The following is a 27,730-nucleotide window of genomic DNA, read 5'->3' as shown; positions in this document are numbered from 1 at the left end:
TGTCGAGCAGAGAATACAGACAACACACAGAGTGCGTGGAACAAAACACCTACCACAGCACGGCCATCCCAAATTAAGTCACTATCAATCTGAGGAGAGTAGTTACATAATATATGTGGGGTGCTTATGCAAACGCCAGATAAGTCTTGCGGAGAGGTTCTGGAAACACATGTAATGGTCTTTTCCCCATTTAGAACTCAACATTAGCATCATCAAAATGGGAGCTCATAGTATGTCAAAGCAACAGATGATATAAGACCCATCCTTCCTGGCAAGGCTTGAGATACTTTCCTCAGCGTCAATTCCACCAGAGGTATAAAACTACCCAATGTTAAGGCTCTTGTTGTTTCTGTAATAAAACAGAGGGCTTGCTCACATTTTGATGGAGCAACCCTGTCGGGGATTGGGCACATCATGCATAAAAAAAGGAGAGATTTCCTAATTCATATATAAATCCTAAATTATCTTGAACATGAAGTATGGACTGATACGACATAACCATAATGTCTGAAGAAAAGAGCATAACTATAAAGCACTAATTGTAACAAGAAGCACAAAAAGTTAACATATTGATGTAAAGGCATTACAGGAAGGCATGGATTTAAAAGAAGACTTCACCAAAATGTCCAAAACAATGTTCAGATCCTGTAAAGAATGTTGTTATAACACATATCTGGGAGTAAAATAGAAAACTCCATCAGGTACAGATAGCATTAAAAATAACTGTTATAGTATATACGTATCCAGAAACAACATAATCTTAAAGTCTTAAGCAACTAGGAAGTTTTAGATTCCACTTCACAGTGCGAAAACAAGATGTTGTAGAAGACCTACTTGGCTGCCTTTAAACGCTCTAAGGAAATAGGCTCACATATCCAAATGTTATTTCCTCAAGAACTAACCATTCAAGCGAAGATGCAAATGAAAGAAATGAAGAACCTCCTTTTGCTTATCAGAAAGGAGAGTAGGCTCTAAAGCAAAGAGGAGGATCTGGCACGTTTGGATTGGGGTAATCAGAAGTAAATAACCCCAGATAAAACCAATTGTGGGATTGATGGAGCAAGGACTCGTAGAAAAGAGACTTGCTCGGAACCAATCCTCTCATTTAACTCCCTAACATTGTATTAATTACGTATTGTGTCAAACTAATACGCACTACAACAAAAATAAGGGTCAGAGAAGCTTGCATATGTGTTTACTAACATAAGTAACTCGAGCGAAGTTCTAAAATGGCTGCTAATGGGAAATCTTTTTGCGCAAGCGTCAACTGCATCTATGCAGTATGACGAGCTGTCGCTTGGAGGGAAATTCTTGCGCATGAGCAGAAAATACTAAAATGACGGATTGAAAGCTCACATGCACGGCATCCGCTTTGATGAAATTAAACTAAGTTATTTTGCTAATGCGGGGAAAGCATTAATAAGTAAATGGGATCAGAGTGGAGATGGGTGGTATACAGTGAAACCATTTATTCTTGAAAATAATATTGGTCTTTCTGACTTTCTTATTAGTGCGCATTTGGGCCTCCCGTATGAGTCCAGAGTTTGTGAGACATGTGACCTCCGCGCATGCCTGGTGAGATTGAGCCGGAAGAGTGACGATACACTTGAATGCGATCCAAGGACACAAAAGTTACCTACCCTGGCTATAGCAGAGCAGCATGGCGGAGTAGCCGTGTTTCACGAGAGCTCCGCTGGCCCCGCTCGTGATCCGGTCATTATCCTGTGCCTCTTCGCCACCTGAACGGCTGCCCTGCACGAGAAAACCAGTGGGCACGAGACAGAGCCAAACCGGAACCGCCGTCTCTGGCTGCAGCGTGAACGAACCGTTTTCCAGACGCCCGGGACCAGAACGCGCCTGCCTCCACAATGGTGGAGCTGCCAGATTGAACTCAGCTCGGCCCGAGACAACGCTGTGCGGATGGAGGGCCCGCTGCAACATGTCCCACGGCGCTGCCGTGTGCACCGGTGACAGGCCTGGGACCCCCTAGCTGCCCTGTGGGTGAAGGCGCCGCATCCCTCTCCGGCAGCCCGTTTGGTTGGGATCCGAGCTATGTGGACTCTGGATTAGGCGGTGAGTTGGGCCCCTGCCCCCCCCTGCCCTCTCGTCCTGACGGACATGGTGACTGCGGCCCCGGTAGCGGTGAACTGTTGGGTGAGGTGCTGCTTGAACCCTGCACGTTTGGACTGACGCCTGGGAGTTGGTGCCTGGTGGGGTGGACAACTTTGCTGGCAAAAGGGTCGTCCTTGTGGAGGATTCCATAGCGCGAGGGACTACAATCTCACCTAGTATAAAGCTGCTGTGAGACTCTGGTGCAAAGGGGGTGCGCATCCGAGTTGCTTCGCCACCTGTTACATGGGAATAAACATTACAACTATAACAGGAGCGGATTGCCAATAAGCCTGAATTCGAGGATCTGTCCGGTTATAAAGGGACAAACAGCATTGTTTATCTGTCTGGCGAAGGCTTCACCTTAGCAGTGCGCCACAGCATTCAACCGGTGAAGAAACAGCAAGACGACACCAAAGCCGCACACGTGGGCTCTCGGGGGGGGGGGGGGGCGGGGGAGAGGGAGGGGGTAGACCGCTTTCAGGGTGCTACATCCCCTGGGGCCTAAGTGGGGGCACCGGTGATATCCTGAGGGACCAGTCCGGTGCGTGAGATCTGCCCTACTTGCGGTGCTCTGGGACGCGGAGACAACACTATACACGAGTGGCGCAGTTGTCTTGGGCACTGCACGCTGTCAGCTGGAGGCTTGCGGGGCACAGCCCTTACTCCTGGCCCCTTTCCATGTTATGCGCTGTGGTGCCCTCGTGCCCATGTGGCCCCCTGGACGGCTTCCTCACCCCTGAACCGGCCCTCCTGAACTACTGAGGGCGTTTGGTCCCCTGCTTGAGGGGCTCTCGCCTGTGCCGAAAGATAGTGCTGTGAGGGGGTACACAGCGTTGCATTGACCGATCTGGTGAATTATCAGCAGACCCCCATACGACCCAGAGCTTATTCGCAACAGCCTATCTGGGATTCCACCCCCCAACTGCCTGTCCCCGGAACCGGCCGACGCAGCGACTGTTGCCTGGTGGTGCACGTAGTGGCCCCTGTTGAGGTTGGTTGGGCCACCTCTTCCTCCGTGCCTTCCCATCATGACGGAGGACAAAGATAAAGAACCCCGTCTATCCCGACAGGGCAAATTGGATCGCTTTGCCAAGGCGCTGACACCTGCACAGGGCGCGGAGAGTGGACCGGCCCCTCCTCCGGATACAGCATCCATCCTGCAGGCTATCCGTGAGTCCAGGGAGAGTCTGGAAGGGAAGATAGCAGAGGTTCGCTCCGAGGTGACGTTGCTGCGTCAGGATCTCCGCAAAGTCTCGGAACGGGTGACGGAAGCAGAGCACCGCATTTCGGAGCTGGAGGATACTTCCCAAACCACGTGCAAGGATGTTGCGGTGCTCCGGTCTTCGGTGGCGGAGGTTGGCTGGAGAGTCGATGATGCGGAAACAGAGCAAGGAGGAATAACCTTCGATTTGTTGGCTTTCCTGAACGGGCGGAGGGGGGGACCCAGGACAGTTTCTTCTGACGTTCCAGAAAGAGGTGCTGCTTCAGGCACCGTTCTCGACCTGTTTCGTAATAGAACGGGTGCATAGGATGCCCAGCTTCGCTCCCCCACCGGGAGCCCCTCCACGACCCCTGATAGCGCGCTTTCTGAACTTTCATGATAGAGACTTAATACTGAAAGAAATCCGGAAAAAGGGAGAGATCCAATACCAGAACACAAAGGTGATGGTCTTTCCTGACTACTCTCGCGACGTACAAAAACAGAGGTGGACCTTCGATCAAGTTAAGATCAAGCTGCGTGCCATGGGGATCCAATATATGTTGCTGTTTCTGGCCAAATTGAAGGTCATCGTCCAGACCTCTACGTTGTTCTTCCATACCCCAGAGGAGGCATGGTCCTGGGTGGAAGAGCGACCACAAATGCGACGGCCAGCACCACAGAGTTACAATAACTCTCCGCTCAAACGATAGGCCCGGTACAAGGACAGACTCAAAGGAAAACGACAACAGCGAGGCTTGTGACCCAGGAACTCAGCGGGGGGGGGGGGGGAAAGTTCGCCGGGTACAGCGTTGTGGTCTGGAGGCACGGACACACTCCTATCAGACTCTGGGGAGGAGTGGCCTCGCTCGAGATCTGCTGATCCCCCGGACGGGCCGGATGATACGGGCCGAACCGACTTGTCTGAACATGAAGACTGACGAACTGCCCGATGCCCACCCGCTACTTAACCGTATTTTGCGCATGGAAGCGACGGACCCAGATCTTCAAGTTCCTGAAAAGCAGACTGGGCAGCCTCCTGTGGTGGGCGAAGAGGTTTGAGAGGCGGGGCCTGCTGGCCGCTGCCAGACAGTAAGACTTTCCTGCGCTCCAGTGATTATTCACTAGTTTAGATTCGCGCTGGGAAGGGAGTGAGTGTGTTGCGATTGTATTGGTATTGTGTAGTTAATTGGGTGGGAGGGGCGGGTGGATAACAGACCTCTTAGTGGACGATCTGCTCCAAAGTTGTCATGTTGACGAGTGGGAAGAAGGGGGGAGCGTCAAGAGAGTGTGGGGGGGGCTGTTGTGGTGTTTTGAGTTTTGTTTGGAGGTTATGTGATGGGAACGGAAATTATTTGACTAGGGGATGTGATCACACTGATGTGGAGGGTGGGAGGAATAGAGGAGGGGATGTATTTCCATTGAGAGTGGACACAGAGAGATTTCACAGTTGCAGTACTATGCCCGATGATGAACATGTAGTAATGACATGAAATGTCAACGGTTTGGGTAACAAGGTGAAGCGAGAGTTGGTAGCCCGATATCTTAAAAGACATAGACCTGATATAATATTCCTACAGGAGACACACCTGCTGGGATCGACTTGTTCCTTTCTGGGACGTGGGTGTTACACTACTTTGGCACATGCAGGATTTACCCGTGGATCCCGTGGGGTGGAGATCCTAATTAGGAAATCGCCTCCCTTTCATGTCATGCACACATGGGTGGACCCTGAAGGGACATACGTGGCAGTTAGGGGGGTGTGGAAATGGAAGACATACCTCTTGGCTAGTGTCTATGCACCTCCTCGGCTTCAGCAACGCACGCTAGACAAATTGTCTGCGCTCCACTTACACTCTGGCCCTGCCATACATATCCTTGTGGGAGACTTCAACAATGTAGTAAATCCCTTGCTGGACCGCTCCTTATATTGAGGAGACGCTCCCGATTTTATGCCTTTGGCCCGGTTCTTGGAGTCACTAGGGTTCTCTGACCTGTGGCGGCGCCACCTTCCGCATCAGCAGACGTATTCTTATTTTTCTGGCGCCCACAAGGTGTTCTCCCGCTTAGACTATCTTCTCGCCCCTGCGGGGGAGATACAGCGTGTGGACAAGATTGAGTATCTGGCTAGGGGCATATCGGACCATTCTCCCCTATTCATGAAAGTGGGTGGTGGAGGCAGTCGTCGACCACCACAATGGAGACTTAATGCATGGGATTTGCGAGATGTGACAGTTGCCGAGGAGCTCCGTGTCGATTCCCAGTTATATTTCACTGAAAATGAAGGTTCTGTCTCATCGGCGGTCACCTTGTGGGAGGCCTACAAGGCGGTGTTGCGTGACAGGGCGCAAAATATACTGGCCCATAGGAAGAAGCGTGCGACCCAGGAGCTTGAGGAGTTAGAATGTACACTCCTCGATCTGGAGGGGGCTAATCCGGCCACACTGACGGAACAAGTTATGCGTCGCCTTGAGCTAACCAGGCGAGAGTATTTAGCGCTTGCGACTGATGAGGTAAAAGCGCACCAGCTAGCAACCCAACATAGACTGTGCGAAACTGAAGATAGGGCAGGAAAGCGGTTAGTGTGACTGGGGAGGAAAGAACTGGAGTCACGATGGGTAATGTCTATAAAAGAACGAGAGAGTGTCCATACTACTCCAGAAAATATTGCGGGAGCTTTTTAGCGGTATTACAAGACCCTCTACGAGGTCCGCACGCAGACCGGGGACTCCCAGATACGCCACTATCTCCAGAATGTTGATCTGCCCACCCTGACACCCGAAGACTGAGACAGTTTGGAAGGAGACCTGACATTGGCGGAGGTCACCGAGGCAATAGGCAGGTAAAACTCAAGCCACTAATGGTCTGCTGGGTGAATTTTTCATACTGAACAGTGCATTGTTGGCACCCCATCTCCTTAAGATGTTTCTGGAATCAAAAGAGCACGGGTGTCTCCCACCAGATCTTCGTCTGGCCACGGTGGTGGTTATCCACAAGGAAGGGAAGCCCCCAGATGACTGTGGGTCCTATCGCCCCATATCCCTTCTTAATCTTGAAACAAAGATCCTGGTCACGATTCTTGCACAGCGGCTGGTGAAAGTGATTCTTACGCTGGTACACAAGGACCTGTCTGGTTTTATGCCTAAACGCGCTACACGTTTCAATTTGCGCCGTCTAGGTAACTGGATGGACACAGTACGTGGCTGAGATAGTCCTCATCTGCTTCTCTCACTTGATGCGGATAAAGCGTTCGACACTATCCGCTGGCCCTTTATGTGGCGTACTCTGGAAGCAATGGGCTTCGGTTCGATTTTCCTAGCATGGCTGGCGTTGTTATATAACATGCCCAAGGCATGAGTCCGGGTCAACGGCACTCTCTCGGATAGTTGGCCAATTCAGAGGGGGACCAGGCAGGGATGCCCTCTATCCCCTTTACTGTTTGCCCTCCATATTGGAGCCCCTGGCTTGTGTGGTTCGTACCGACCGGGACAGGGCGGCTTCCTAGCCAGTATGGATTCCCTAGAGGGAGAGCGTATTTCGTTGTACGCAGACGATGTTCTGCTCTATATCACACAACCCGCTGAAACACTCCCCCGCCTTTTGCACATCTTTGAGGAATATGGCAGCTACGCTCGCTATAAGATCAATTGGACTAAGTCTACCCTTTATCCGCTAAGGGGGGACCTAGTGCCCTACATTTATCCCCACAGCTTGCGCCTGGCCACGGAGGGCTTTCTTTATCTAGGTCTCTACATCAACACCGACCCTGTGCTTCGCCTGGATCGCAATATACGACGAGTGTTGCTTAATTTTCAGGCGGATGGGAAACGCTGGAGAAAACTCCCTCTGACTGGGGTGAGCCGCAATGTATAAAATGGTAACGCTTCCTCTGCTTCTTTACGTTCTCCAGAACACATATTACAAAATACCGGACACTATTTTTACTCTCATTAACAGTGAGTTGCACCTCCTTTTATGGGACGGTGCTGATCCGCGGATAGCGTTGCTGACCCTGCAACGTAACCCCTATAATGGAGGATTGGCCGTACCGGATATAAGGGCCTATGATAGGGGGGCCCACCTTATCATTATTAATTAATGGAACCACACACCAGGGCATCACCCGACGTATAGGCTGGAAAGACTCCAGTTCCATGAACGTTCCCCGCTGCACTACTTATATGTGGGAGCAGGAAAGTCGCGACTTCTTACGGCGACGCAGAGGGTAATAGAGGCCTGGAAATCTGCAGGGAAATTGATGAGATGGGAGGGGAAATCTACGAGTGAGAACCCCCTGTGGGAAGGGGCTAGCCTGCCTGAGATTAAAAAGCTGAGGGGATTCAAGAATTGGCACCTTATTGGCATTTCGAAGATTGGAGACCTCTTGGAGAGAGGCTCTCTGGCTTCTTTTTCTTTCCTTCAATCCAAATACCAATTACATCGTTCCCAAACCTACGCTTATCTTAGACTTCGACATGCCTGGCAGGTGGAGAGACTAGACGATGTGACGCTGCCAGAATATGCCCCCCTTGAAGGCAGACTCCTTCAGGAGGAGATCCCGGCTCAGGCAATATCTCTGACATACAAAACGCTTATTAATAATATGCCAGACAATCGTGGTCCACTTCGCGCAAAATGGGAACTCACCACGGGGCCACTCGAGGATATAGACTGGAAAGCGGCCCTCATGCACCCACAAGAGACAGCAATCAAATTAAGATTGCGCCTTATTCAATACAAGATCCTTCATGGGGTCTACTATGATAGGGAACGTCTACACAGGATGGGGAGGGTGGACAACCCTGCATGCCTCAGATGCAGGGCGGAATATGGCACGTATATTCACACTCTTTGGGAATGCAGCTACATCCAGCCCTATTGGCACACAATAGTGGAGGAATTAAACAAAATACTCGGGGCAAACATAGAGATGGACGTGAAATTCTTACTCCTAGGAATTCCCACGGATATTGACCTGCCACGCTATGGGCTCCTACTGGCCAACTTGGGGTTAGTGGTGGCTAAAAGGGATATTGCCAAGTACTGGGGTGCACATCACATTCCTACACTTATGGAGTGGTAGTCCAACATGGATCTCTACATGGCGGCTGAGAAAGTGGTTTATAAGGCGAGGGGCTGCCTAGCGCAAATTTTAAAAAATTTGGTCCCAATGGTTGAAATATTACAAACTAGAACTTGGTACAGAGGGAGGAGCCCTTCCATTGTCTCATACCGGGTCTACACCTGGCCCGTGAGAAATGTTTCCCCACCATCCATTCGAGATTGGAACTCTGGGAGGTCTTGCCTTGTGTACTTATTGGACGTTCACCGTTGATGTGAATGTCTGTATTTTCTTGAACAATCCCCAGCAATGTTCAGCGTCCATTATTGTAACTCCGTGCATATTATTGATCGTATCTTTGGTGTTGATGATTTCTTTTCCCATCTGCATGTTTTGTTTTTTATTGATACAGGAAAATAAAAATAAAGTTATTAAAAAAAAAAAAGTTACCTACCCTGGGAACAAGCACTGAAGACCTCTGGATGAATGGATGTTCACGACAAAATACAACAAATGTTGTGAATACGGGTGGGAATAAAGTTTTGGAATAAAAATTAAGGGGTTGGGTCTGTGAACAATGAAATGATAGATTAATATGACATAAGCATGGTGTGATGATCTTCCCCCCTTGCCTGTCCAATCAGAAGTCAGTATTTTTACGATAATGAAACATTAATGGGTGGTACATGAATATTGAAAGGTATAATTGAGGTAGTCTTATAGTTAGTCAGATGAAGATTTGCTGAATGCTGCAGAGCTCGGGATGCTGTTGGAGTGACAAGAGATGCTGATGAAGAATCGAATGCAGAACTATCTATCTTAAATAAAATCTAGAAGAAGATCGCGGAAGACTCTCGAGGAGGAAGAGTGTGTCAGAGGGGTGCTACGCAAGCGTCTGTGTTAGAGAGGTCATCTATCCTGTCCTGAAGCCTTTGTCGCCTGATCTTTCCCGGGGGACCCTTACCAGCCCTTTGGCCAGGGGGTTGGTTTTCACACCATCCTAGGTAAATATTATTTCCGTGAATGTGCAGATGTCTTTTCCTCTCTGTGCATAAGTCATTGCAAGTGTAAAGTATGTGTTTGATGATTGATTAATTGAATCTTCTCTCCTATGAGTGACGACGACTGTACTGCACTTTAAAGGTGGTTGACATGCAAATTAATTTACATAAAGATTTAAAATTTTCCTGAGTCTGTGGTTATTTCATTGGTACTAAGAGAAATTGTTAATGTCATTTCACCATCAACTAGTTCATCTAATGGTCCATCAACCAGAGGATAGAACTTTTTGATCAGTGAAAAGATTAGTTAGGAAATGAAGAGAAACTAATCTTGAAGTCAGAAACATAAACTTTAACTCCAGCGGTTTTACTAGGCTGTGTGCGTGTGTGTGTGTTTATGGGCCCAGGTGATTGTACGGTATTGGAGTATCTGTTGCTGGTACGCCGCTGGATCAGGATGATCTTGTGAATCGTTTTTAGAGGAGGGAGTTTATTTATAAAGTGTCTGGATTAAATGTCCTCTTAAGAGCTCCAACACATGCCAATCTAGGGCACAAACAGCTGGCATTTGGAGCTGTGACTACTGCCAATGAATTCAACGATGGGGAGAGTTCACATTCTGAACGTCCCCAAGGTGATGACAACTTTTGTTTCTGTGCAGCAGCAAAGAGCTTGTAATGAGTGCATCCAAGTTTGTCACACCCAACAATACAGACAAGAATTTAGGTAATGTGATATACGGCACAGTGGCATATCTCTAAGGATAAGCAGCAGAAAGCATATGAGCGAGTGACAAATAGTGCACCTCAGGGCCACTCCCCCTGCTGCAGGAGAATAAAGATCAAGGATAGAACTATGGTTTCAACACCAACATTTGAAAAAAAAGTTAATCTTTATCAGAGTCGAGAGATTTTGAGTACCCACTTGCTACCCTAGCAAACGCTGACAAAATCTGTTATTGATATATACTGGGCTGTGAATTAAAAAGACACGCGAGTTTCCCTAAGTGCACAAAGAAAAAAATGGGATAAAAGCATTTTAAACTCTTCTGACCCTTGCACTGAGGTTTCGCCTTCAATGAAAACAGATATTTGAACATTGCATGTTTAATTGCCATATGCTATTTTTGCCTTATCGGACTACATTTTGGCCTACAGGCACAACGCCAATAATTTAATTATTGTGGGGAACATTTCCTGTGTTTAAAGGTGCTTTTGTCTGAACGAACAAAAGTACCACTGGTGTGGTAGAGACTATGTTCAATTAACATATGTTGGTAAGCTTGGTAACAGATTGCCGCCCTTACTGTTCCCTTTCAATTTTCTTCTTGGTTTGTGTTCTTATAGACAAGACAAAAGGCATTTGAAAGATTTTGTCTATGGAACAAATGCTTTAAGCATTCCAACAATAATAATTGTATTAGAGCCGTATTGTTACCCTCCCATGGCCTAGCAATCCCAGAGTCCACATTTACAAAAAGGGGTGGGGGGAGGGGGTAATCTCATGGTAAGTATCCCCTGCTGCAGTCTATATCAGATGTAGCATCCCAAAACCCCATTCATTTGGCCAGAGATAATTTCAATGGTAGAAGGCAAATTGACTGAGAGTAAGTAAAAAAGAGCAGACTCACAGAAGGTGAAGCCTTAAAAGACAGATGTGTGTGCGACAACAAGGATACATTAGTAAAAATTGTCAAAATGAGACTGAGATACGAGTTGGGCTAAAGCCCTCCCACTGCACACAAACCGAGGAACAGATAGACGAGGTGGGCATGGGAGGAACGGCTTATTAGATAAGGGAAAAGACAAGGTATGTGCCCTATGTCATCTACTTTATCAACTACTAAGACAAATTTCTAGTCCAACAAAAAAAAAAAAAATGTAATCACACACTGTTAGAAATGAGGGCATTCAGTCGACAGAGGCTGGCGCCGATGTCGAATAGTTCCCCTTCTTCCTAAGTCAGAGTAAGGGGGCTACACCCTTTTATAACCCCTGCTCAACCCTGTGGTAACGTAGCACGAGCAGACAGGCCTATCTCAGAGGCAGTGTGTGAAGCATTTAGGACCATACACAATAACGCAGGAAAGACGCTACAAAATAGACACCACAAGCAGTTATAAAAAAATAGTTATCTTTATATAGCTTAAACACGAAACTGAAAAATGCTCAAAGAACCACAATGCACGTAATTACAGATTCGTAGCGATGAAAGCACTTGTGCGTGCGGGTGGAACGGACTTGGTTCGGGGCCGGGATCTATGCGACTCGGTGGTGCACAATGTACAAGGTACTTAGGAGAAAGGGGCACGGTGCACAGCTCATCAGGGAAGGTGCGGGATGGCAGGCGGACCCTCAGCGGCCACAGTACTTGGGCGGGGGCGTTCCGCAGTGTGCACGCACGATAATCCTGGGACGGGCGTGGAAGTGGCACCCAGCGGCGCACGCGGAAGTTGACAAGGCTCCAGATGTGGGACTAGCGCGGGCACTCAGCGGCGCAACTCTTCAGCTGCAGCGGCCCGCGATAGCGATGATTCTTGGGGCAAAGTAAGGATGGGCACTCAGCGGCACAGCTTCCTGATGGCGGCGGCCCAAACAATGATAGCAAGGACTCTTGTAGCAAAGCCAATGCAGGCCTGCAGCGACACAGCTTCTCGGCTGCAGCGGCACACAGTGGCAGTGGTTCTGATTCTCATAGTAGGGCAATGCGGGCACCCAGCGGCACAGCTTCTCAGCGGCACCGGCCCACAATAGCAACAGCAAGGTTTTTAGTAGTAAGGCCAAGATAGGCACTCAGCGGCACAGCTCCTCGGCTGCAGCGGCCCACAATGGCATCAACAATGGATCTCGTGGGGGGGCGTGGCCGGGCGCCAGCTACGATGGCCGCTTGGACAGAGAGCTCCGCCGGAGTCGGGGTCCTAACCCCTTCCTACCTCCGTAACACATCCGCAGGCAGAACCCCCAGGGGGCCCCTAGGCGTGCGAAGACCCGGGGAACATTGCACCACCAAAATCGCAGCAAGGAACGGACCCCAGCGGCCGTATTGCGATCCGTAGGGCGCACCTCCGGAGCTGAGCGGCGCCGTTGGAGGGGGAGGTGCGAGTGAAGACGCGATCGAGTGGAGACCTGGCCAGCGAGCGGGGTGCTGTGGCGGGCCCCCAGCGGCGACCTCTGGAGGAGCGGACCTCGCGAGGGCGGCTAGGCTGTGGCAGTGACCCGGACGCCGGGGGAGACGTGGGCGGCCACGGAAGGACGGCGCGGGGGCCCGGACGTGGCCTACACGCTCAGGAAGGTACGGAGAGGGCCCATTGGACGGCGAGGAGGCGGCGGCGGACCTGCGGTGCGGACTGTGCTGCCCTGGGGGCCGCTGGGAGGCCCGCCGGGGGTGCAAATAATAACAGTGACTGCTGGGAGTGGATTTCTTCCCTTCCCCCCCCCCCGCCTGCCTTGCGGGTGGTGGCCTCTCGAGCGTCAGTGGTGGTGCCTGAGTGGAGCGCCCACCTCAATCCTGAAGTAGGAGGAAGGAGGACGAGCCACGACGCGGCCAGGACGGCCCCTCCTGGGGGCCCCAGCGCTTCTGGACGATCTGGGAGCACACGCAGGAGGGCCCGGGCAGAAAGTGGATGAAGTCTAATGTCTGGGACAATGGCGCAGAAAGGGACGAAGATGGAAGGGGGAACCCTGACTGATTACAGGAGTGGTGGCAGACCAGTGAACACACACAGCCCGGCTGGGGTTGCCGCTTCCTCCGGGATCTTCTCGTACCCTGGAGCCCGGACTGACCGCACTGGATCCTATTGTGCCGCCAGTGGGCGGAAGAAGAGTGGAGGGCAGCGGAGGTGGAGAGCGGGGGGTTGCCGGTCCCCCCCCCCCCCCCCAAAAAGGAAACTGGGATTGACGGTACGACTCTGACCGCTGGGGCGCCACACGACGAGCGAGTGGACGGAGTCGGATAGAAGAGCGCGCCGGCGACGTGGGGCCCAGTGAGGACCGGGGGAGCAGCGGGCCCGGAGAGGGGGGGCCCTTGACAGCCAACGGTGTGAAACAGGCGAGGACGGAGAGTGCGCCCCCGGGAGTCCCGGCCCACCCGGCTTGCTAAGTGTTCCCCCAGGCGGGCACGGTGCCTACACAGTGAGTGAACACTCGTGGCGGAGCCCAGGAGGTGGCTCACCGCGATGAAGCCCAAACATGCGGCACCGGTACAGTCGAACAAACTTGACAAATACGCAGTCACCAAGCCGGCACCGCAGGACAATGAGCCGCAGGGGGAGCAGTCTACGGAGGGGGAACCGTCCTTGCACTCAATAATGGCGGCCATCAAAGGGCTGGGAACTACCCTCGAAACCAAGATGGATAAAATGTCCTTTGAAATGAACCTAATGCGGGCTGACATGAACAAGACTGCCGAAAAAGTCAGGGTAAACGAGGCCAGCGTGCTTGAGCTCCGGACCTCCACGAAGGACCTGGAGAAGCGCATAAACACTCTCACCCACCAGCACCGCCAGATGGCCCTAAGACTTGATGATCAGGAAGGACGGGCCCGTCGGAGTAATGTACGAGTCGTGGGGGTCCAGGAGGGACTGGAGGGGCAGAGCGTGGACCTCTTCCTGGAAGACCTCATCCTCAATCACCTAAAGCCAAAACGGCTCTCCTCATTCTTTACCATCGAGCGGGCGCACCGGGCGCCGGTTCCCAGACCCAAGCTGGGGGTGCCCCCTAGGTCCATTATCGCCAAGATTCTTAACTACAGAGACTGGGACGCGATCCTTCAGGCAGCCCGGACCCAGGGAGATCTGCGCTACGAGAACTCCACCATTCGCTTCTTTCCGGACTTCACACTTAAAGTACAGCAGGAGCGACATTCTTTTGAAGGGGTGAAAGCAGCCCTGCGGCAGCGAGGACTGAAGTACATGATGTTCTTCCCTGCAAAACTCAGTCATAGCAGATGGGAAGACGCTGTTCTTTTCCACACCAACGGAGGCGCAGGACTGGTTGGATGGGCAAGCGACGCAGCAGAAGACCACCGGGACAAGGGGTGGTCGCAGGAGCCCCGGGCCCCGCGGGTCGGACTCGGCTGGCGGGGGGGGTCGGGGACGGATGGAGGTGGTGCCCGCTCGTGGAGGTCGAGATCGAGCAGCCCTGGGACACGTGCGGCTCTGAGGGACTGATCGGCCCTGAGGTCTTTGACCGGACTCGGAAAAATGATCCCTACAAACCGTAATGTATACACAGTTCTTGATCACGAAGGTGGGGGCTGTTAGATTGAACGTCCTGTCTCCCCGCGGGGGGGGACCGTCCCGCTCCTGTGCTGTTGGTGGGGGTGCGGGGGAGATTGACTTGACTTGGGTGGGAAGACCGCTCCTGCTCGGATAAGATGGGGTAAAGGCCTCCTGGACAGTATAACGAGGGACCCTTATGGCAGGCGTTGGGAGGGTCGGCATCGCTGGGAACTCAACTGCCTGATGAAAATTGGAATGAGAAAGGAGGGGGGGGGGGGGGAAGAGGGCTCTGGGCGGCTGGGGTTGGTTCTCGCCCGCCTCCTCGCAGCACAGTCAACTAGTTTGTGGGGTGATAGGCGCTCTGCTAGTTGGGGATGTGGGTAGTTTCAGACCTACGTGGCAGGGTGGCAGGGAGGGGGAGTTGGGGAGGGGTGTTGTTTCGATAGGGGGGGGAAAATGGGGAAGTTGTTCAGTGGCCAGGCAACGTGCAAAAAGTGATAAATCGGGATGAACGCAGGGGATGCTTAGTGGACAGGGACAATCAATATAAGTCTGGGATGCACTGGGATAAAAGTCTGAAACTATTGAGTTGGAACGTGAACGGACTGGGGGACAAGGTGAAGCGTAGTATAGTGTTGCAGTACCTCAAGCGACAGCTCCCGGATGTAGCACTGCTCCAGGAGACACACCTAATTGGTAACACCTGCAAAGCACTGAACAGATGGGGTTACACGATGGTATCACACGCCGGGTTCACGTCTGGGTCCAGGGGAGTGGGCATCATGTTAAAACGTACCTTCCCCTTGCATATCCAACATTCGTGGGCGGATCCGCTGGGGCGCTTCACAGCCGTAGCGGGGCAATGGGAAGGACAAACACTGATTCTGTTAGCAGTCTACATCCCCCCGGGACTTCAAGCCCAATCCTACAAGGACCTGGGTGCTTTCCTGCTTTCCCTACCAGAGGGGGTACTTATAGCTGGAGGAGACTTTAACTCGGTTGTGTCAGGGGCGACGGACTGACTTCCGCCAAGAGACATTAGCGCTAGCCAGAGCTGGCTCCCGAACTTTCTAGAGGCTTTTGGCCTTGTGGATCTCTGGAGACAGCAGCACCCCACCTCACGAGAATACACTTTCCTGTCGGGTGCGCACAACACCCTTTCTAGAATAGATTACATCCTTATGCACCTGCACCAGGGCGTGAGCACCCAAGAAATAAGCCATCTGGCACGCGGCATCTCTGATCATTCCCCATTGTGGGTCCACCTCACGTTCGGGGAAAAGAGGGTGGGACACGTACCAGCGATAAATCCCTGGTACCTTAAGAACCAAGACATTAAGGCAACCCTCACGCGGGCCATAGACCATTACTTTACAGATAACGACGGTAAGGTCGACTCCTCCACCTCACTCTGGGAAGCCTTTAAAACGGTAATAAGGGGACAAGCCTGTCAGCAATTGTGGGGACGCGTACAGAGAACAGAAAACAAATGGTTAATATCGAACAGGACCTCACCCATCTCGAGGCGGAGGCGGGAGAGGGCGCAGACCAAGACGCCATCCATCGACTGCAGATAAAGGTAGCCGAGTATCGGGCCTTGGCCGCTGACGCCGCGAGGACCCTAGCCAAGGACAGGGATGGGCGGATCTACGACCAGGGAGATAAAGCAGTAAAAATGATAGCCTGGTTAGATAAGAAAGAGAGCACGCAGAGTGGTGCCAGAGCTTAAAACCGGAGCGGGGACTGTTCTCACTGAGCCACATGACATTGCCAGGGCGTTTGCGGTGCACTTCCGGGAGGTGTACAGGAAGGAGTCGGAACGTACGGAAGAAGACTCAACCGACCTACTAGTGAATATACGGCTGTCAACTCTCACGGACGCGGACAGGGAAACGTTAGAAACGGCACTCACGAATGATGAAGTAGCTAGGGCGATTCGCGACCTCCGCCCCGGGAAAGCGTCGGGCCCAAATGGTCTACCTATAGAGCTGTACAAACTCAAACCTGATAAACTGGCACCGTATCTCAAAAATATGTATGAAGACAGTCGAAGAATAGGGCGGCTGCCTAGGGACCAACGTATGGCGACATTGGTGGCCATCCCTAAGGAAGGGAAGCCTAGAGATGCTTGTGCTTCCTACAGACCTATCTCCCTGCTTAATGCAGAACCCAAGATACTGGCGAAGCTTCTGGCTAACAGGCTCCGCCCAGTACTGACCAAGCAGGTGCACCCAGATCAATCGGGCTTTATGCCACACCGCAATACCGCCCTCAATCTGAGACGTCTGAATGGAGTACTGGGGCGCAGGCACACAATACAAGAAGATGCAGTGGTGGTCTCCTTGGATGCCACCATGGCTTTCGATACGTTGGAATGGGCGTACCTTATGGCGGTACTCAAACGGATGGGTTTCGGCCCTAATTTTGTCGGGTGGGTACAACTGCTATATGCTGAGCCTCTGGCACAAGTGGTAGTCAACAACAAGATATCTGAAGCATTCACACTCGAGAGGGGAACAAGGCAGGGGTGTCCGCTGTCACCGTTGCTTTTCGCGCTCTCCCTGGAGCCGCTGGCGGCTTGGATACGGGGCGACGCGTCGATTAGAGGACTGAAATGGGCCGAGGGGTAGGAGGACCGGATATCCCTCTACGCAGATGACATCCTCCTTTATCTGGCCTCCCCTCGAAAGTCCTTAAGAGTGGTGTTGGACATCTTCACCAGTTTTGGGAAGAACTCAGGCTACAAAATTAACTGGAGCAAATCAGTAATCTATGCAATACACGGTGACCCCCCTGCCCTGCCATCTGACTACCCTATCCAGGTGGCGAGGGAAGGGTTCAAATACTTGGGGGTATTCGTCACCACCGACGCTGCGACCCGCTATGAGCGGAACCTTATTCCACCCCTTCAGAGACTCCGACGCGATGCTAACGCATGGAAGACGCTTCCTCTATCATTACTGGGAAGAGCCGTGCTCTTCAAAATGATGGCGTTGCCCAGGTTTCTCTATGCCCTACAAAACTACCCTGACCCGGTTCCGGATTCCTACTTTGCAGCCATTGAAACCACACAACGGGACTTACTGTGGGATGGGAAACCACGAATAGCCCTCAGAAAGTTAACCTTGGGATGGTACGATGGAGGTATTGCCCTCCCTGACATCAGGAAGTATTACTGGGCAGCCCACCTCTCGGCCATTAATCAGTGTAGGTATAGCGACAGGGGTGATCCAGCGTACAGTATGGATAAGTGGCTCCTCCCGGGGGGGATTTCGCCGGGGCGCTATATGCAAAACAGAAGCGGTACCCCCTAACAGGGCCAACAAGGCACACAGTGCATCTCTGGTACGCGGTTAACCGCACCCTGGGATGGGCGAACCGGCTTACACTGGCAACACCACTCTGGGACTCAGAGATATTGGGAACGCTGAGACGGACGAAAGGGTTCGATAAGTGGGATCTCATCGGGATCTCACGTATAGGGGATCTCTGGGGGAAGAATGGAATGGTATCATTTGCTTCGCTGCAGCAGACGTATGACATGGCACCCTCGGAGCACTTCAGATACGCACAAGTTAGGCACTCCCTGCAAGCCAATATCCCAAAGGGATCGGCACTGCCAGAGTCCTCCCCGCTTGAGGACAGGCTCTTAGACGGGCACCTTCTCGAAAGGAGTATCTCCCTTACGTACAAAAAACTAATACATCACACTCCGGACCCCCTGCTGGCACTGAGGGAGTCATGGGGTAGAGACGGACTGGAAATAGACGACGAGGAATGGCAAGAGGCCTTGTCCTCCCCTAAGGAAGTGGCCATATCAGCAAGACTGCGACTGGTGCAATTGAAAATTCTCCACCGGGTTTATTTTTCCGAACGCCAATTGCTACGTATGGGGAGAAGCGCAGATGGTAGGTGCAGGAGACAATGTGGCCATGAGGGGACATTTCTACATACGATTTGGGAGTGTCCACTGATCCAACATTATTGGGGGAAAATACATGACTGCATGGAGGAGATTTGGGGGGTGCGGCTGCGGCCCGAGGCTAAAAGATGTCTTCTAAATATTTAGGAGCCCACGGATCTAACCACTAGAGGTCGAACCTGGGTGACACTGGGGCAGATGGTCGCAAAAAGGAACATTGCAAGGAACTGGGGAGCGGCAGCGCCGCCAAAGGTCAGTGCCTGGAAACAGGACATGGACTGGTGTATGGCGAAAGAAAAAACTGTACGTGGCCCGTGGATGTCCCCGAAAATGGACACAGTTATGGACTAATTGGAATGCATACCGTGGGAACATATGTGAGCCCCCACTGGCCCCCTCCCTGGAAGAACTAGCAATGCTTAGTAGTCCCAGAACCGAAACAGAACAATAGTGTGCACTCGATGTTACATAACTGTTATAATTCTGTGACCAATACTGTTCCTTGCGGAAAGAAATATACGCTTGTAAGCCACTGTCTTTTGTTACTTGTTTAATAAAAAGAATAAAAAAAAAAATTTTTTTAAAAACAATGGATCTCGTAGCAAGGCCTAGGCGGGCACTCAGCGGCACAGCTCTTCAGCTGCAGCGGCCCACAATGGCGATAGCAATAGTTTCCGTAGATAAAGCAAAAGCGGGCACTCAGAGCGGCACAGCTTCTCAGCTGAAGCGGCCCACAATGGCGATAGCAATAGTTTACGTAGACAAGGCAAATGCGGGCACTCAGCGGCGCAGCTCCTCAGCTGCAGCGGCCCACAATGGCGATAGCAATAATTCCGTAGGCAAGGCAAATGCGGGCACTCAGCGGCGCAGCTCCTCAGCTGTAGTGGCCCACAATGGCGATTGCAATAGTTTCCGTAGATAGGCAAATGCGGGCACTCAGCGGCACAGCTCCTCAGCTGCAGTGGCCCACAATGGCGATAGCAATAGTTTCCATAGATAAGGCAAATATGGGCACTCAGCGGCACAGTTCCTCAGCTGCAGCGGCCCACAATGACGATAGCAATAGTTTTCGTAGACAAGCAAAAGCGGCGTTCCCCACAGTAGATCCAGAGGCCTTGGATTTCTTGACAGAGGCCTCATCTGCAGGTAGGATTTCTCTCAATAGGAATCCGGGCAGGAAGTCTAATGTCCCCGAGACTTCGGCAGGGGGCAAGCTCAATTCAGGCCCTCAGGTAGTTGCTTCAGTGGATGGATGAAAGTTTCAAAGTCCTCTCCCTCTCGTTTACACGGCCAGAGGTTCGTCTTGTTATCCCGAACTTACACACCACAAAGGAGTTTCAGATCATATCTTTATACCCCAAAAGCCTTTGTTCTTGAGAAAGTCACAAATCACTCGACCCGGCCCGAACCAGTTTGGTGTCGACTTGGGTCACTTTATTTACGAGGCTGCATCCTCCCTTCCAGGGAGAGGGGCCCACCATCAGACACCCAGCGGGAGGTGGAGCCATCATTCACCTTGCCAGGCACAGCCCTGCTCAGATCAAAGGGGTCACCCCTCCCCATACTTCAACGGCAGATTGCTCCATTCGACCCAGGTCAGCCACGGCCTGCCCTGGCCCTCTAAACCAGACAACCAATACACATACCAGTGAAACACACAGAAAGACTTAGACAAAAAGATACCTACTTTCCAAAAGCGGCAATTGCACACGCAGAACATAAAGACAATCACAACTACCAGATGCACGTTATTACTTGGAGCAGCAGCATACCATATTCGACCTCCCTAGCATGTTCCTTGGTACAACTAGCACTACACCGGTTCATCAGTTATTTTATAATAAGGAGCATTCGCGCCGTGTCACTGAATGGCAGTGGCACAGCGCCCAGAACATCTAACGCCAGCAACCATGAAGGATACAAACAACAAAAATGGAAGGGAGACCTACGCCAATGGTGCCAAGTCTAACACATACAAGATAACCAATAACCGAACATGTGCACAATATCAGCAACAGTCAGGGCTCGACAAATCCACTCGCCCGCTCGCATTTGCGAGGAAGAATTGATGAGGACGAGCTATTTTTAGGTCCTACTCGCCCTTTCTGGCGAGTAGGAAGAGAAACTAACTTTTGTCCTCTATCTGTGAAAACGAAGCAAAAGTGACAAGATAACAAGATTTAAAGGCATTTTTATTGCTCACAAAGGGAATGAGCAATAAAGATGCCTTTAAATCTTGTTATCTTGTCACTTTTGCTCCGTTTTCGGAGACGGAGGTCAAGTAGGTTGAAGTGAGGTCGAGGGGATTTTCCAAGGCACTAGACCTGCAGGACTAGTACCATTTTTCGGATTTTCGAGCCCTGAACAATGCTCTAAACAACCTGACAATGAAAAAGAGTAAGATCATGGTAAAATAAACATATTCTACAGACTGATCATAACCACTTGCTGCACAGTTTTAACTTGAAACATAAATCAACGCATGTCTTCGGAAAAAAAATGAGGGGTATGTAAAGCAAACGCATAAGATAAATAGAAAACAGACACATTTTGAAGGCAAAAACGCATTACATTTCGTCACGAGAAACGAACGTGAAGTGCAATTTCTGTTTAGTATTTAACAATTATGCTAAAACTTTACAATTACACAGGCTATGCAGCACATGCAAACTTAGTTACATATAAGAGTATATTTTCAAAAAAGCCAATTTCTGAAAAGTTAAGACAATGCTTTCAACACAGCACACTTTAAAATAACATTTTAAAAAGACATACCAACCATTTCAGCACCTTGGCTTGAATAGACCCAGAGAGAAGGTGTTTATTCTTTTCAATATTAACATGGAGTAGATCCTGCAAGTCTTCTAAATCTGTTATTGTAACATGTGCCCTGAAATACAGTAAAAATGTTATTACACCAAATAAATGCAAGTGTGAAAATATAATTATTTTTATGTTATATACCTTGCATGTGTGTGAAGAGAAAATATTACACGTAGGTCATTCATAAAAAGAAGCCTGTGAAAACATATTTCACTAATATGCTTGTATAGCTTGCGTGCAGCAGGAAATCAATTGTTTTGTTTTAATTTAAAGCTTTATATTGTATTGTGTTTACTGACAGCTTTGTTAGGCCACGGTAGGTCCAGGGGCCATTATGTCTGATGATGTAAATTGCACACCTTAGCAAGTGTAACCTTGTTTTCAAACCTGGCAAGGGAAGCAGTGTTTTGTTAGAACAGGGCCAGTATTTGTGATTAGGAATGCTATCTGTTTAAATTAATTGATTATTATCACAGGACCTGTTTACCTCAACTTACAGCGGGCGAAAATGTATTTATTAGACCAAATTTTGCATGTTTTGGTGCATTTCTCCAAGTGACCATTTTTTTAGTGTGAGCCCTAGTTATTTGGAATTACAATAGTATTTGATATTTTGCTTTGCTGCCCGTTAGTTTGCATTAAACACTGTTTGGACTTGGGCTTCTCTGCCTATTGTTTATTTTTGTTACACAAGTTTAAAGAAATATAAAAAATATACAAGGCAAGACACTTGCTGAAAGAACATAGCACAGTCTGATTAAAAACATGTTAAGTCTGGATCAATGGCGAGCCCATGTTAGACAACACTTCCCATTTCAGCAGACAGCAGCATCTGTAACTCACGCATGCAGCTGATTGCGGAAACCCAATGCCATTTTTTTTTGTTTTATTAAAGTGTTCACAGGTGTCCAGAAGAGCCTCCCCTTTCAGCAGCTAACACGTAATCTTTGAGTAGTCGACATTAAGTATTAAGAAAGGTCAGGGAGTTAGATTGGAAAGTGCTGTTTGGTTCTGAGTGCCTAAACTTATTTAATTTGAAAGGGAGGATAGCTGCACTGCTGCAGTACATTTAATGTGAGCGTATCAGTACTTTACTAGGAGCAAACAGGTACTCTAACAAGCATTTGCAATGCAATGGGTCTCATATTTGTAAGCGTTAGAGCTTTTGGCGTTGTAAATGACCTCTTTTTGCCTGCGAGTCACACGTTTTTCAAAAAAAGGCAAATTGTATACATTCCTTTTTAGGTGCAGGGCTATTAAGAGGAAAGACATTAACACCCATGTGGCTGCAAACATAAAAACAACACAAAAACTACACAGAGATAGATCTGGGCTCAGCGGGCAAGGTTTCCTATGATCACACTGAGGTCTAGGAACTGAAATTTACAAAGCATTATGGTATGGAGTAAAATGGAGGTGAAACACAACACATTTTGGGCAACTATTGCACATTCTGGGCAACAGTCGCGCACACTCAAAGTAATGTATGCTCTGCACTGATTCACCGATGAAAAAAGTGTTGCACTCCCCTACCAATGAACAACTGTATATTAGGCAATGGTTTACAAGTCACAACAATACATGCCTTTGAAATGTTTTCATACCCTCTTCTATTTTAATCACGAAACGGTATGCCATGAGACCGCTAGAATTGCTCTCCTTCGGATTTAAAAATACGCTTGAACTACGTCTAGATATTTACAGTTTAAAATGTGACAAAAACAATAACTACCTACCAGGCTTTTGGGCAAGCATTTTGTTATTCCATATTTGAAAAGTCACGTGTTTTGTGAGTAATCACATCGATGCTATGATTACGTAAGAGCCGCTAGGCGTTAACTGACTTGTTTTCCAGCATTTAATCCCACACCAAAACAACTGACGCGCGCTCTCAAATAAGCATTCATGGTTTATTTTGATTTTTAGAAAATATATTTTGTTAAATATAATTAGGACTTGTATTGCGCAGCAAATCATCCCAGAAGGGATTTCTCTGCGCTTTTGGCGGCACAGTGCTAGCGGCTAAGACGGGAATTACGGCTTTAGAAGAGCCAAGTCTAAGAGATTCTTGAATTGTTCCAGACTGGGGCAGGAGCGCAGCTCATTCAGCAACAGATTCCAGTGGAGAGGGGCTAGATGCGAGAATGCGCGTCCTCTCGTTTTGGTTTTTCCCGATTTTACATAGGAGAAGCAAAATCCGGTTGCTAAATCTTAGTGAGCGAGCAGGTGTATAGGCTATTATTTTCCTCCTTAAATATAGCGGACCTGTACCCTGCCATGCTCTAAACACCATCACTAGTTGCCTAAACATTGCACTCGTTCTCACAGGCAGCCAGTGCAGCTGTTGCAAGAGAGGACGGGAGGGGTACGCCTTGGTTGATTAAGTACCAGTCGTGCCACTGTGTTTTGCACTACTTGTAGTCTCGCTGCAAGGTCCTCCCCGATTCCTACTAGAAGCGCATTGCCATAATCTAGTCTACTGACTAATAAGGCCTGTACTAAGGTCTTTCTGTCTTTCACAGGGATCCATGGGAAGATTTTCCTCAACATCCGTATGATACCAAAGCAGGTTCCAGATACTGATTTCACATGTTCCTCCAGCAAGAGCTTGTTGTCGATTATTATACCCAGGTTCCGTGCCTGTATCGTTGGGTTAGGTGCCTCCCCCAGTTCCGATGGCCACCAGTCTGAGGACCATATCTCCGTGGCCTTACCAAACAGGAGGATCTCCGTTTTATTGGAGTTTAACTGCAAACAATTCTCGCTCATCCAGGTGGCGATTAGCCACATACAGGCCTTAAACTTAGCACTCGTCCCCGCTGGGTCTGTCTCGATGGGGACTATCACCTGCGTGTCATCTGCATACGAGATAGTCTCAAAGCCACAGGATCGAAAGATGGTGGCCAGCGGAGCCACATAGATGTTGAATAAAGTAGGGCTTAAGATTGAGCCCTGCGGGATCCCCTTGTCTCCTGCCGTGGTCTGGGAGACAAATGTGTCTAATTGGACACATTGAGTTCTGTTAAGGAAGCTCTGCAGCCAGGACCAGGCTCGTCCTCCGACACCAATCTCCCGCAACCTGTCCAACAAGACATAGCGGGAGATGGTTTCGAAAGCTGCAGATAGATCCAGGAGCACCAGCATAGTGGGGTCCCTCTGTCCAATAACATCCTGACCTCCACCAATGCCGCCTCCGTGCTGTGGGCTGCACGGAATCCCGATTGCGAGGGGTCAAGTAGACTATGCTGTTCTAGATATCCCATCAGTTGCTTATTTACCAGTGTCTCCAGGACCTTCGAGCTACTTGGAAGGAGGGAGATTGGTCTAAAATTTTGCAACTCTGTCGGGTCTGCCAGCGTTTTTTTAAGAAGTGGTTTTATATGAGCCTTTTTCCAGTTCCTTGGGAAGGTGGCCGTGGCCAGGGAAATGTTGCAGACCTCGGTTAGTGAAGGGGCTAGTTCAACCGTTATAAATGGCATCACCAGATTTAGTTTGCGCCAGCAAGGGTTCCACTTGCTCTATGGTAATGATTGTAAAGGAGTCTAGTCTGGGTAGTGAGGGGTCTCTCCCAGAAGGGGGTAACCCATTAGAAACTTTTACTACCGTCAGGGAACGGTATAGCTCATCAATCTTGTCCTTAAAATGATTTGCTAAATCATTACATAGCGTTTGTGTAGGGGTGATGGATGGTGTATTTACTTTAGGGTTTGTGAACTCCTCGAGTATTTAAAAAATCTCCTTGGAGGAGTTCTTAGCCTCCTGTATTCACGAGCCTAGATGGTCTCTTCTAGCTGTATTACAGTTTTTTAAGTAAACTCTGTGTGACGCTGAAAAGGCCTGTTTATCCTCTGGCCGCTTGGTTTTCCTCCATTTTCTTTCTCTGCCTCTACAATGGGCCTTTTCCTTTTTAAGAGTCTCGGAGTACCAGGGGGCAGAGCGGACCCTGTCTCGTGTCCATATTGCTCTAAATGGCGCAATAATGTTTAGAGTGTCTTTGATAGATGCCTCCCATTTGTCTAAGGCCTTGTCACTAGCCTCTTCTTCATCAAAGGATGGGAGTTTAAAAGCTTGACTGAAGGATACCAGGGTGACTTTCCTCCATGCTCTCCGAGGGATCACTCTGCATTGGGGCTTGCTGCCTCTGCCTATCACATTAGCGGTGAGCTTGGTGCAAAATGATCAGTCCAGGTCAGAACCTGCGGGGAATCTACTGATAGGCCTATATGAGCAAAAATATTGACCAGGGTATGCCCTGCTATGCGAGTAGGTTCATGGATCATTTGAGAGAGCCCTAATGACTTCATGGCCGATATCAAACATTTCACGTCTCTGTTTGCGAGGTCGTCTAAGTGATGATTAAAGTCGCCAACCAGAAAAGAGAGTTCCGATTGTAGAATGTATTGTGCGAGGGACTCCAGTAGTGAGGTACAGAAAGCTTTATTACTTTCTCCTGGAGGGTGATACACTACCGCCCCCGTCGCACTTTACCGTGAGTGTAACCGAAACACCATTAGTTCCATACCGTCGTTCAAAAGTTTGTCAAGTACTTTGATGTGATGGGGGGCCCGTGAGGCTATAACCAGGCCCCCCCCACTCTTGTTCGCCCTATCTAGTCGTGTGACAATGTATTCCTCAGGGAACGCAAGGGCTAGCACTGGTGTAGTATAATTCTGCAGCCAGGTCTCTGATATGTGACCTATATCTGGCTTCAGATTCCTAATAAATCCTATAATTCGGCGAAATGCTTTGGTATAGATCTCACATTAATATACAGGGCCTGGAAGTGCTCCTGCTCTGCTTTCCGCTGGGAGTTATTCCCAGAACCCAAGACTTTAATGGGTTTGTTACCTGACTTGCCTTGGGTCTGGGCGTAGAGTGGATCAGCTTTTTCCCTACGTTGTGTGACTGACCACCCACAATGGCCACATCTCTCGTCTAGTATTCCAAATCCCCCTGGCAGTTCTTTCTTACAACACCTACTCGAAGTGTTGTCCCTTAAGTACATCAGCCTTTCTTTAGAACCGTCATTTCTACCTGTTACAGTGGTCAGAGTTTCCTGGCAGCCGACAGCATCCGGGCGCAGATGGGCTTGCCTTAGACACGCCAGCGGCATGCCCGCGGCGCGTGTCATCTGTGCGTCCGAGCAGAGCCTGAATTTATGCCCCCAGAGTCAGCAACTAGAATGCTAACCTCTAGAAAATAGCCACCAAAGTCAGGTTGCCACTTTCCCTACTCAGCAGCCTCTCTTCACTCAAACGGCGCTCGTGAGCACGACCGTGGTGGACCGGAGAGTTGCCCCCACCTCCTTCCAATTCCCCGAATCAGGTCAGATATACATCTATGCAATTTCAGCAAATTAAAAAGTGGTCAAACAGTTTTAATCTTTTTAAAAGACCCAAGCGCAAAATGTGCTCCAGAACAATCAGCAATTTTAAAATAATCGTCTGCGCGTGGTTATCAGTCGGTTGCCGTAGCGTGTGTCATACCTACATACATAAACCCCTGTGTTGAATTTTGCTGAAGAAAAGTCGGTTGCACGTTTCAGAACTGTTTAAGTGTGTTTAGATTAGTGTTTGCTTCAATAAGCAAACTGAAGTGCAGTAAACAAATACAAAGTTGAAAACATCCACTTAAGATCAGGAAGGACCGTGAAAGAAATGCTTAATGTGTACATAGATCTACTCAAGTCCACCCATTTGGACGACCCTTCGATCCCACCCCCTACATCCAAATAAAGATAATAAAACCCCTCGCTGTAACTTTTAAACAAAATGAATCTTATATTTACATAAAAATCAATAAAGAAAAGGCCGATTTACTCAATATTGCCTAAAAAACAACTTTTCACAACTGGGACACAGTCCGTTTTATATGTGAAACTTTCACATTTAAACTGCAACACTTTAAAACAAGACGAATTAGTGGACATTAGCCATTTGCACAAAAATGTATTAAATCACGCGGACCTCTCCGCCCCCCCAAGTATGTCAGAGGACATGCAAACATATGCCTACCTGTTGCACCCCTATAGCGGTCATTTTAATGTTTCGAGAACAACTGCAGCTAGCAGCCCAGGTGCGCGAGGCTAAGGCAGGAATCCGCACTACCATTAAGGGTTAGACTGAAGTCCAGGTCACTGGAAAACAACTATCTTTATTGGCTAATAATAAAGCAACGGAGGGAAGAGAAGTTCACTAGGCAGATATCGGTAAACTGGAGTGCTTAACCCATTCTAGTAAACCTTACTGGTGTCCACGTCTGCCAAGCTCACTTTTTTCGCGTTCCAGTTTTAACAAGAAAAGCACGCCGGAGTGGATGCCTGCTTGTACCCCGAGGGGACCGTAGACTACGTGCTTGTATAGGAGCACTGTAAAGTGCAAGGTACAACATAGCA

The 27,730-nt window shown here is 49.5% G+C and overlaps 1 protein-coding gene across 2 annotated transcripts in view; it reads right to left on the bottom strand.

The window, feature by feature from the left end:
• Positions 1 to 27,730, bottom strand: part of VCPKMT (valosin containing protein lysine methyltransferase) — a 111,917-nt gene that overhangs the window by 83,146 nt on the left and 1,041 nt on the right. For both annotated transcript variants that reach the window (XR_014968900.1, XM_085627001.1), the window contains exon 2: positions 21,293 to 21,403. Coding sequence is in view for 1 of the 2 variants with exons in the window: in XM_085627001.1 (XP_085483127.1) it covers positions 21,293 to 21,403 (111 nt within the window). In the remaining variant the exon portion in view is untranslated. The remainder of the gene's footprint in view (positions 1 to 21,292; positions 21,404 to 27,730) is intronic.

This window comes from Triturus cristatus, chromosome 9 (assembly GCF_964204655.1).
Source record: "Triturus cristatus chromosome 9, aTriCri1.1, whole genome shotgun sequence".
NCBI classification, from domain to species: Eukaryota; Metazoa; Chordata; class Amphibia; order Caudata; family Salamandridae; genus Triturus; species Triturus cristatus.
This window is presented reverse-complemented; position numbering and strand designations above follow the sequence as displayed.